At 44.0% G+C, this 12161-nt stretch overlaps 1 protein-coding gene across 18 annotated transcripts in view; it reads left to right on the forward strand.

The window, feature by feature from the left end:
• The window catches only part of LOC146756181 (rho GTPase-activating protein 32-like), a 331712-nt gene extending 329873 nt beyond the window's left edge, over positions 1-1839 (forward strand). For all 18 annotated transcript variants that reach the window (XM_085524871.1, XM_085524874.1, XM_085524872.1 and 15 more), the window contains one exon: positions 12-1839. In XM_085524871.1, coding sequence (XP_085380997.1) covers positions 12-463 — 452 coding nt within the window. In that variant the 3' untranslated portion in view covers positions 464-1839. The remainder of the gene's footprint in view (positions 1-11) is intronic.
• The last annotated feature ends 10322 nt before the right edge of the window (positions 1840-12161 follow it).

The following is a 12161-nucleotide window of genomic DNA, read 5'->3' on the forward strand; positions in this document are numbered from 1 at the left end:
CTCCTTCCTAGGTGAATCGAGCTCTTGTGAACTTGCCAGGTCAAGTGCTGATTGCTCAGAGAGTGCTTCCATCAACAGAGACCTCATGGGAAGCACAAGTTGCTGCAATTCAAATGAGAGCCTCCCGTGTGCCAGCAGCGACGGAGAGCAGGAGGTCATTGTTCAGGCACTCATTTCTCCCAGCTCTGCTGAAGGGGCTGATCTGAGCCTGCCAGAAAACACAGTCACCAGCCTGGACTGTGGCCTGGTGCCTTTGCAGAGCAGCCCAGACCAAACACAACCCGAGTGCCCCAACAGCGGCACCTCCAAGCAGGACGAAGTCACTGTCACTGAGGAGCAGCCGAGCCTCTTGGAGGGGGACTTGGAGTCAGGCCTCCAGTCCCAGGCACCCGGCAGCAGCACGAGCTCCGAGCCACTCTCTCCTCAACAGCAAAGGATGAGTCCTGTCTTTCCAAGTGACTAAAGGCACGCTCATGCTCAGTCAACGGGATGGGGTGTTGGAAGAAGAAATGCTTAGAAGAGAAAATTTCCAGTGTTCATTTTAAAATATGGCATTTTTAAAAAGAGAAGAAGATAGAATAAGCAGATGTTGACAGATTAAGGGCACCTCATCAAATTTTGGGAAAGTCCATCTTGAGGAAACTTGGATAAGAGCAGAAAATAACTGTTTATGGATATACCCAATCACTAAAAATACCACCCTGAGTGCCAGCTCATGGCCCCAGACCCTTTTCTTCATTTCAAGAGCTGTCATCACAGAGGGCATCTTCCTGAGCTGGAGACCCTGAAGTAAAAGAATCCTTGGTCCTCAGTTAGTCCATGTAACTGATTTGCCTCGGAGCTGTGAACGTCACGGTGCACTGCTGAAAAACTGGCAGAGTTCCCCTGGAAACCCTGATTTGAATTCAGCAAAGTTCATCAAATCCAACAAGATTCAGAGGAAATGTTACAGGAACAACGAGTTGATATTTTCTCTGAAACTTCCTGGTAGGAGCACTAGAAATGTGGTCAGAAGTCTTTGTGGCATATGTAGGCCTCTTTTAAGAGATCAACATCACCTTTTGCAAAACAGAAAGATGTGGTGATTCATTCACATGAATACTGTGCCTTAACTCCACTTGTACCTGCCAAAGATCCCGCTACCTTCTCAGCTCAGTGAAGATTTGGCCTGCTGTATGCCCTGAATTATGGTATGGTCTTACCAGATTTTCTGAGTGAAATAACACATGACCAAACACTGCTCCTACTTCAGAATATATCCTGAGTTCATCCCACCTAATACAGACAGAATCATCTTATGCTCTGTTATTAGAGTATGAGAGATGGTTTGCATTGTTGACTAAACATACTTTTAGCACCATAGAACCATAGAATATCCCAGTTTGGAAGGAACCCAAAAAGATCATCAAGTACAACTCCTGGATCCACACAGGACTACCCAAAAATCAGACCCTGTGTCTGAGAGCACTGTCCAAAATACTTCTTGAAATCTGGCAAGCTCAGTGCTGTGACTACTTAATCTGGGGAGGCTGTTCCAGGGCCCAATCACCCTAAATCTTACTTCACTGATTCCTGAGAATTTCTTGGATGACCACGTTCCTATGTCATATGTATCCAAGTTTGATTGCATGAACCAAGCAGATCAATGTGATCTCATCCTCAACAATTTTGCATAAACCTAAAAGCACTGAATTTTGTAAATGGGAAAGAAACACAGAACAGACACAGTTCTTATTCAAACTATAAAATGTCTAGGTGTTTCATGGGAAAAATAAATTTATATTGAATATATTTATATGTAAATTTAATTGTACTGTAGAAATAAAAGAACATCAAAAATAATGAGAAAATGTGCTGTTGTTTTATTCATCTTCACAATGATGATGAAGAAAATTAAGTACAGAAGGATTTGGCCCAATATTCACTGACTTGTGTTGTCCCAGATTAGACTTCTCTAAGTGTAAACTCAGAGACCAAAACTACTGTCTTGATGTTCAGATGTCCTTTGCCCAAACCAGTGGGGTTGCTCAGGTGTGTATAGGTCTGTGGGTATGTGTGCAAGGACGAGCATGCACATATATGTGTGTGCACAGGGGTGTGCAGAGTGTTGGAGCTGCACAAGGACATTGTGGTACCGGTGTGTGCGTGCACTTTGGGAGTGAAAGGAAGGGGTTACACATGTGTGTCTAATGTCTGGACTGTGGAAGCAAAGAGGCTGCAGTGTTGTTCTCTGTAGGAAGAGGCCAGTAGTTGCCCCATGTCAGACAGAACCATTTCAAGTGCTGGCCAAAGCTGAGTCAAGGAGTGATGCTGCTGGCACTTCTGTGATAACTTTGTTAAGGAAGGTTCAAACCACTGCATAGCATATGTGAGAGCTATGAGCAAGAATGGTGTGAGACAAACAGCCCTACAGTCACCAAGGTCAGTGAAGAAGGAGGAGAGGAGGCTTAGTGGACATGGTGGTGATGGACTGATGATTGGGCTGGATGATCTAAGTGGTCTTTTCCAGCTCTCATGATTCTATCATTCTGTGACAGGTGATGTTAGTTTTGTTGACAGGTTCAGCAAGGTGAACTGGGACCAGAGGTACATCCCAAAACCTTTGAGTTGCTGGACTGGAGATAATCTTCCCAAAATAACTAATGAAAATAGTAGAACCATAAAAGGAATTTCTTTATCACTACGAGAAAAAGGGAGGGATCCTTTGGCTAATGAAGGCCTGATTTGGCAAAGCCAGAGACAGTTTGCTTTGCACCACATTTATTTGACTTTCCAGAATGGTGTACTTACTTTCCAGGTATTTCTAAACAGTGGTTTTTTATTTACAAACATGGCTAACAGCAGGTTAAAAATTCTTTCTTTTCTTTGTTTCCTTTCTGCTAAGAATGAATGAATTTAATGTAGTCTTTTTCGTGCTTCCTTCTTTACAAAGGAGACAGCTGCTGCATCATGGTAAACAAACATTCAGATGGTTTGGAGAACAAGTCCTTACACAGACTACAGTGTACAGCAATAAAGGGCACACACAGCAACATGCAAGACATTCATTCAGCCTCCAAACACTTCTCCCTGTTGACCAATTCAGAACATATTAAACCATTTAAGAAGGGCATTAAGCTTTAGAGTAGATGGGATGTTTTATACCTTGTAGTTTTCTCCAGCTCCCATAGTAAGCAAGGAAAAACAGAACAATAGTAATAAAAACATACACACACAAAGCAAACAAACAAACAAACAAACAAGCAAAAAACACTGACAGAAAAAGAATATACCTCCCAGGGTGTCAGGATCCTTTATATCTAATCCTCAAGGCAGAGGATGAAAGCTTTGTCTTTTCTAGGTAACTTGTGGCTAAGACTGGGAGCTGGGAGGACTTTATACTTTTCCTGACCAGGTGCTATGTAAACTAAATACAGAAAATAGTCAAATAACTATAACATATATAACATATATATTTATATGTAGGTATTTTAAAATCCCAGACCTTAAGCCTGAAGTTCCTTGAATGGCTGGAGCTTTTAAATAGTGTTTTGATAGAAATTCTCTCAGCTATCTAAGAGTGCAGCTGGTCAAATCCACAAGCAAGCACGAACGATAAGCTTCATTTATAAGAGCAAACACAGAAGAACAACATGGAGGGAATAGTTGTTAGTTTCTTGAGTGAACTAACCCAGGCACCGTGTAGCCTCTACTATTGCTGTTCCTGAAGGAGAATCTGTTACTCCCTTTATTTCTGAGCTTCACCCACCTCTACCACCTCTCACAAGAAGTGTGTTTTGGGGGAATATTCATATGGAGTCGAAAGGAGCTGGCTGTTCTATCCAATCAAGAATGGGAAGGCATATGACCTGTAGATTAGAAGATAATCCAAATATGTCACAAGAAATCTCTCCATTTATTTTAACAGCTCACTTGGAAGCTGTGGAAGAATTATCACCTATTTATAAACAAGATAGTGAGAGATAAAATTCCATTGTACAGTGAAATCCATGAGATAACAAAGACAGAAAGTCAGTAAGTCCATCTGCCACAGCAAGCTCTGAGCTGGAAGCACTGATCTCAGATGCATATCAGCTACCATTTAGTTATGCTAACTGCATGTTTATACCACCTGTGCATATAGACCTGGTATGGCTGAGTCCCCAAGCATTAGCAGGGAGAGCGAAAATGACTTTGTAATATTATATTGGCGCTTAGAAATTCAATTTGAATATTGCTCCCAACATTTATCTAGTTCCTTCCGTTGCTCCTTGTGGGGCATATTCTCCAAGCCCTTCACAAGCCTTGTTCAAGTCATTAATCTCTGGACAACTACATGCCTGCAGCTCCCCTCGGGAATTCCTTAAAGCTGCAGTGAGACAAGGCACACAAGAGAAACTTTGCTATGCACAGCAGGCTGAGCCCTCCTGCAGTCCCAGCTATGGAGTGCTCTGCAAAATCTGTCTCTTTTTGCTCCTGATGTGCAGAGGTTTGATCTGCTTTTGCACCAGCAAGAGAGAAGTGGCACCTCACACTTATATTTCTGAATATTCTTGCTGCATTCAGTGGGATGTAAGCAATAAATAAAGAAATAAAATAAAAATATTATTGCTTTGGTTCTCAAAAAAAAAAAAAAGAACTGCCCAGCTTAATTTTGCTCCAGATCCTTCACTGCTTTGTTGCCTTTCACTGGACAAGATTTAGGGCCTCAATATCTTTCTTATAGTGAGGGGTCCAAAACAGAACACTGATAAACAGACCGGTACTGTGATCAATAGAACTTGAGGAAGAAATTCATCTTTCATGAGGAGCTCCTCTTTGAACAGCACCAGGAACTAAGACAGGTGTTTGATTATTTCCTGCTATGAGGCAAAGATGGATCAGCAGATACAGCTGGAATCTATCTCTCTCCTCCCCACTTTATTCCCCACCTTCAATTCTTTTTGGAAAGGAAATGCTGCAAATCTGGACTTATTTGGGAAATCACCGTGCACACAATGAAGTGAGAAAGCACCGTGCACATGAACAAAGCAAGATCCTGGATCAAGCTTTCAGTGGAAGGGAAATGCCTGAAAGGATTGAGCAAAGTCCTGGCGAAAAATACCTGGGGTTCCTGTTGGTGGGAAGCTGAACATGAGCCAGCAGTGTGCTCTCACAGCACAGAAAGTTAACCATATCCTGGGCTGCATCAAAAGAAGCACGGCCAGCAGGGCAAAGGAGGCGATCCTGCCCCTCTACTCTGTGCTGATGAGGCCTCATCTGGAGTACTGCATCCAGATGCAGAGTCCTCAGTACAGGAGAGACATGGACCTGTTGGAGCATGTACAGGTCACTGATACATGCCATAGAACTGATTCAAGGGCTGGAACACCTCTCCTATGAGGACAGGCTGAAAGAGCTGGGGCTGTTCAGCCTGGAGTACAAAAGGCTCCACGGTGACCTGAGAGCAGCCATGAAATCCTTAACAGGGGAAAGTAGAAAGAAATACAAATAAAAGAGATTTCCATTAGGATATTTAGCAACACAGTCAGTAAGGGAAGTCAGTAAGGCACAGATGATTTGCTACATACTACCAGAAGAAGAAATAAATGTTACAATTCAATGGTAAATTCAGTTGTATTCACTTTTACTTCTTCATAGACTAAGATCTGAATACATAGAAAACCAAGAGAAAATTTATTACAGGGATTATAGCTCTTTCATTAAAAATGTCTGAAACTTAATAAAGAAAGTCAGCCAGGGATGGATTTATTGACCATATCAAATATGACCCCTGACTTCAATTCTTTGTGTTGCTTTTTACAAGGAAATGTTCTCTTGGCAGTGGGGTCAGCATATTTGGTGTTGAAAGATGCTGTAGAGCAAGGACTGACTCCACTCAGACATCAGGATGCCCAGGACAAGTAGGGTTCCCAAAAGGGGAAACTACAAGCTGCCATCAACATCTCAAAGTAAAATCTCTTGGAGAAGGCAGGTTTGTGCAGAGCCAGAAAGATCATGAGGCTGCAAACACTTTCAAGGCATATTATGGTAAAAGCGAAGTTCTCCAGCACATGTAGATACCAGGAGGAGAGAGAAGGGGGTCCATGCACTGTCACTGTCTTTCCTCTGATATTCTATATAGTTCCATAGCAAATTAAATTCTTTGGCAGGTGAATTGCTGTAATAACAGAAGTAAAATAATAAAAAAAGCCATCGCCTGGGCACAATGAGGCACACTGAGAAACAGTGAAGGGACAAGAAGGAGAGACCTCAGCTTCCTCTGTTGTGGGTCTCCAAAGTGCACCTGCAGCAGTCAGCTATTTTCCCTTATTATTTGGCTCTTTTCAAGATTTTCTTTGTGATACTGTTTTTATTTTTTTATTATTTTTATTTTTCTGTTTCCTAAGAGTCTCTACATGTTGTAGGTACTTCCCTCATCCAAAATTTCCTTTCTTCTTATGATAAAAGAATATAGATTATTCCCTCAATAATGGGAAAGGACAAATAGAAGCTGCTTCACCCCATCTGAGGTCAGGCTGTTTCCACACATAGGAAAATTGCAGGTAAGTGGAGGGGATTTTATCTAAGTGTAGGAACCAGGGGTGAAAATGTTGATTTTCTCCTCTATGAGAAGGGCAGAGCCAGCCATGCACACCCACAGAGCACAGAGCTTTTCATTGCTTCTTCATTTTTAAGTAAAATCATAGGGAAACTGTCAGACAATCAATGTGCAGAAGTGGTACAATCTCTTGAAAAGCCACTTATAGATCTGCAAAACTTGCAAAAAACAATTTTCTGTTTATCCAATTGTTTTCCCATCTCCAGATAAGACCCCGTGCTCTGATCCATTTTTTGTGCGTGCATCAACAGATTTACAAAAAGAAACAAGTCAGCAACTGGCAATTTATTCAAGGTGTTGAAAGTATCAGACAGTTGGTAGATTAGAAAGCAAACTGATTCCTCCAGAATTTCTTGGGGGACTCTCAGGAAATGGGATCCAGTAGGAGCTGGTCTGAAGTGGGGACTACTCCATTTCTAAGGAACTGTACATCAATGAGGAACTAGTTCAATGCTTTCTCAATCAAAGAAAAACCTGACTTCAGTACACGTCTGACCAAATGCCCAAGCTGTACAAACCTAAGTCAAGGTGTGAATGCAACTCTCTGAAAGGAAATTTTGTCATTTATTTCATTTATTTCATTACTAAACATGGAAGTTTGGTGGCCCTTCCAGGAAGGGGGGCTGGAGCTTCATGATCCTTGGGGTCCCTTCCAACCCGGGTCATTCTGTGATTCTGTGATTCATTTCTCTGCATTGACAAGACTATCTTCCTTGTGTAAGCAGAAAGAAGAGCTGCTGGAGAGGAGCTCTGCTGAGAGGGACCTGGGCGTCCTGGTGGACGACAGATTGACCATGAGCCAGCAGTGTGCCCTTGTAGCCAAAAAAGCCAGGGGTGGGTAAAACATCTAACACACATCTCTATGATGGGGGTGGCCCAATCACAAGCAGTGCTGCGCTCAGTTGTTCTGCTTGCCTGCTCCTCGAGGAGTTAGGAGAAATCTATGCCTGTTGCGTGTTCGAGTGCGTGTGCAATGCCATGTGGAGGGCTTATCGCAATAAAGATTGGCGGATTTGCTGCGTAGACCGGTCAGAACTCAGATCTGCGTTGTGCTTCCTGCGGCACCAAACGCCCAACAATGGCAGTTCCGTGTATTGGCCAGCAGGTGGCAGTAGAGACCACGGAAAGGACGTCTGCGGGACAGACCCTGGGGATCCGTTCTCTTTTGATTATAGGGGAAATATATTGAAAGCTTCAGATTTCATTAATCTTTGTGGGAATCATATAATGTGCAACTCAAATCTACCTCTTTGTGCAGTGACTGCCTGTAAATTTGCTAGAGCCTGATATAATATGGCCTTGTGCTTTCCGCTAACTCACCTTCATTTCATTTTCATTACATTTGCTTGGTAGTCAGATTTTGGTGTGTGGATATTTTAAAACAATCTAACTGACACTGGCAAAAAAAAAATATAAAAATAATTAAAAAAAAATGCACGACAGCATCAATTGTATCAATTTTTATAGATAAGATAAAGAAGAGCAGTTTCCCTTAGTTTTCTGTGCCTCTTTACTTTCTTACCCTCTCCCCTTGTGTGAGAAACTCTCAAAGTCAAAGATTTCTAGTTAGGCAAAGATGGCAGCGATAGCAGCAGTGCTTATTCATTATTGCAATACTGCGCGCACATCCCCTGTTGGCAAGGGAGAAATTGCACACCAGTCAGTGACATTAATTCTGTTCTATGCCCTAAACCCAATGCAGGTGATGCTCTCATGGCTCTCATTGGTTGAGCATCTCAGGCTCACACACTCATCCAGACTGTTGCTAGGATTCATTTCCATAGAAGGTCAATTACCAACCTCTTGTTTTTAGGTTTGCCTTGTACTTTTCTGCGGAGAGAGAAGGGCGATGTTTCCAACAGTCAGTACATTCATTCTGTCCTGTGCTGGGCTCTACCCACCCTGCGTATTTATCTTGTGCTTGTCTCAATTCTACCCATGTCAGAATGCCCCCAGTCTGAACTTAACTCTGTTCAGCAATTTTCTTGGTGGAAAAACTACTTATACAGCTGTTTTACAAGAGGGTTATACATTCAGTTACGGCCTACACTATGTACTGAAAATACTGGAAACTTCCACTGCAAAAACACAATCTACCTCTCCCATCTGTGCAGCCTTGCAGACCCAGAGCACGCCAGGTTATTTCTGCTTTCATAGCATTTGCATGCTGTAGGGTAAGCAAAAGGTTCTGCTGCTTGATTCTTCTGCAAGAGCTGCCTACCGGCAAATGGTTGCAGGGATGGAGGATGTGATAGAAAGCATTTGTCTCCACAAGAGCAGAGTTACATTCAGTGCAGAGTGTGAGAGTCAGGTTGGTGTGGAAAAGCACTGACACGCTGGGGATGATGCAGTGCTCACATGTCTAACACTCACAGACATTACTGTCAGAAGGATGGTGCTGTGTTGTGCTTCTACCTTTGGCAGCCCCTGGAGAAATGCTGTGGCACACAGAACACCTTTGTATTGCACTGACTGCTGCCATGCAGCATGGATTTAACACACCAAATCCAGAGGAGCATGACTGCATCTAACTGCCCTGAGAAAAACTACTGTAGCTGAAGAGATGAGGAGGCAGCTGCTCATCTGCAGAACAAGCAGCACTGCCAGGTACTGGGCCAGGTGAGCACCTCCTGCTGCAGCGTGATGATGACAGGGCTGGAGATGATCTGCAAAGCCAGCTTCAAAGTGGGAGACATGAGTCAACATGGCAGGAGGACAGAGGTGTTAGGGAGCAGCCAAGGCATCAAAGAGTATCAAAAGGCTTTAAAAGGTATCACAAAGCGACAGCCAGGAAGACTGGGATTATCATGAGCAGCAACCTGGATACTAGAGATTATTTGCTCCCATACAAAATGGTAGAGATCTTGCTGCTGACATCCCAAAGCCAGGCAAAATGGGAACCCAGAGCTCTGCCTGCACGAACCCCACAGCCATAGCATTGCAAGCTGAGCTGCCTTGCTGTTTGTTGCATTCATCCCAATCCCTGTGAATGAAGACTCGGAATGCAGCCAAGGCGATGATTGAGCATGAGAGTGACTTTATTCAATAAAAGACAGGAGGGCTTGAGAGGTCAAGGGTGAAGATAGGACTCCTCTTGTCAAGATGAGAGTGGCTCAGAGCTGGTGCTGCTGCCTGGTGCCTGGGACTGGCAGCCTGACTCTAAGTCCCCATCTAAGATGCTCAGCTTCACCTCACTGATGCTGCCCTGCTCCTGCATGGTGGTGCTGCTGTTGGGGCACTCGGGCTGTGCTTGGGATGGGCAGCACTGCAAAGGCGCTGAGTCACAATCCAGGCAGGTGACTGTGGTGTCTGGCAGGCTCAGGTCAGCATCTTCAGCAGAGCCAGGAGATATGAGAGCATGAACGTGGATGAGCCTCTTGTGTCCATCACTGTTACCATGTGGAAGGCTGTCATCCGAATTGCAGCGATTTGTGCTTAATAAGAACTCTCCATTGATGGAAACACACTGCACATCACTACTTGGTTTGGATCTTTGGGGTTGACAAGGGCTCGAATTATCTAGGAAGGCACAGAAACACAAGGGTTAGTGTCAAACGTTTGCAAGTTGAATCATGCAAGAGGTTGTTGATACTTGGTAATAGAGTGGCGGCAGGACGAAGCAAATAAGCTTGAAGCAACAGAGCCACTGTCTTGAAAGTGATCCTCGTGCAGGTCCATAAGTTTTGACTCTGCCTGGACTTCATATGGGGTAGTATGACATCACAAAGGGGTGATATGATGTCACAAAGGGGCATTATGATGTCACAAATAAGCATTATGATGTCACAAAGGGGCATTATGATGTAACAAAGGGGCATTATGATGTCAAAAAGGGGCATTATGACATCACAAATAAACATTATGACGTCACAAAGGGGTATTATGACGTCACAAAGGATCGTTATGATGTCACAAAGAGGCATTATGACATCACAAAGGGGTATTGTGACGTCATAAAGGGGCATTGTGATATCACAAAGGAGCATAATGACATCACAAAGGGCATTATGACATCACAAAGAAGCATTATGATGTCACAAAGGGGCATTGTGACGTCACAAAGGGGAGACATTATGTCATCACAAAGGGGCATTGTGATATCACAAAGGAGCATTATGACATCACAAAGAAGCATTGTGATGTCACAAAGAAGCATTATGATGTCACAAAGGGGAATTGTGATGTCACAAATGGGCATTGTGACACCACAAAGGGGCGTTATGATGTCACAAAGGGGCATTATGATGTCACAAAGGGGCATTATGACGTCACAAAGGAGCATTATGATGTCACAAAGGAGCATTATGACGTCACAAAGGGATGTTACCATCACCCTGCGCCCAACTTCTCTCTCCCTCCTATTGGCTCCCTCTCCCACCAATCCCCGATCTCCCCTCCCCTTAGGCATTGAATTCTCTTCTCACTACCTCCTCCCATTCCTTCCCTAGGAACAGAAACCATTCAGATTCTACAGCAAACTACAGCATCTGCACTGCAAGAGCACACTGAACCACCTGCAACAGTGAAACATGGTTTTGGAGAGTGGGTTTGAAAACACACCTTTAGACAGCTGTCTCCCTGTAGCCAAAAGGAAACCAAGCAGCAAAAGAAGAGTCCAGCCTGAAACATGCCCATGCTACTAGCCCAGGTTTTTCACAGTCAATGCAGAATCCATCCTGTTCTTGAGGTAACAAATGACCAGTGGGTCTCCCCTTGCTCCACCCCTTCTCCTTCAAAGCCAGAAAAAGAAAGAAAAAACAAGTAGAAGAAACCCAGACGTACCTTTCCACACACAGAGCAGAAAGTGGAACAGCAGTTGGTCTCCTTCCTGAGACATGGTGGGGAGCATCCCAGAGGAAGCCCAAGTTCTTTGCTTCTCTCCACAGGGACTTCAAGCACTCTTGGCAAGAGCTGCTTAGGTTCTTTCTTCAACTGCTTCCAGCACCAGAATCTCCTTTGGAAAAGGATCCCTAAAGAAAGAATCAGCAAATGAAAAAGAATGAGCAATAACCACTTTCCCAGTTTTCTTCTGACATGCAATTTAGACTCTCAACTCTGGCAGGGTCTTAAAATCAGCTGGTTACAAGAACTGTCCCACAATATATCCAGCTTCTGTACAGCTGCCGTTATTTCTGACAGCAATTGTAATCACAGACTCATAGAATGGCCCGGGTTGGAAGGGACCTCAAGGATCATGAAGATCAATCGCCTCCCTGTCCCTGCTGGCCATCCCCTCTTCTGATGGAGCCCAGGGGACCATTTGCTCTCTGAGCTGCAAGAGCACGCTGATGGCTCACGTTCTGTTTTTCATCCACCAGGACCCCCAGGTCCTTCTCTGCGGGGCTTCTCTTAAGGACTGCTCCTCCCAGGCTGTAGAAGTGCCTGGGATTCCTCCAGCCCAAGTGCAAAACCTTGCACTTTGCTGTCTTGAACCTCATTAGATTCACCTAGGCCAACCTCTCAGTTGAGCTCCCTCTGAATGGCATCCCTTCCTTCCACTGCATCAGCCGCACCACTCAGCAAACAGCAGAGGGTGCACTCCATTGCATCATTGGTGTCACTGATAACCATGTAAAAAAGC

This window comes from Coturnix japonica, chromosome 28, assembly GCF_054131305.1.
Source record: "Coturnix japonica strain WE chromosome 28, WE-NBRP24, whole genome shotgun sequence".
Classification (NCBI taxonomy): Eukaryota; Metazoa; Chordata; class Aves; order Galliformes; family Phasianidae; genus Coturnix; species Coturnix japonica.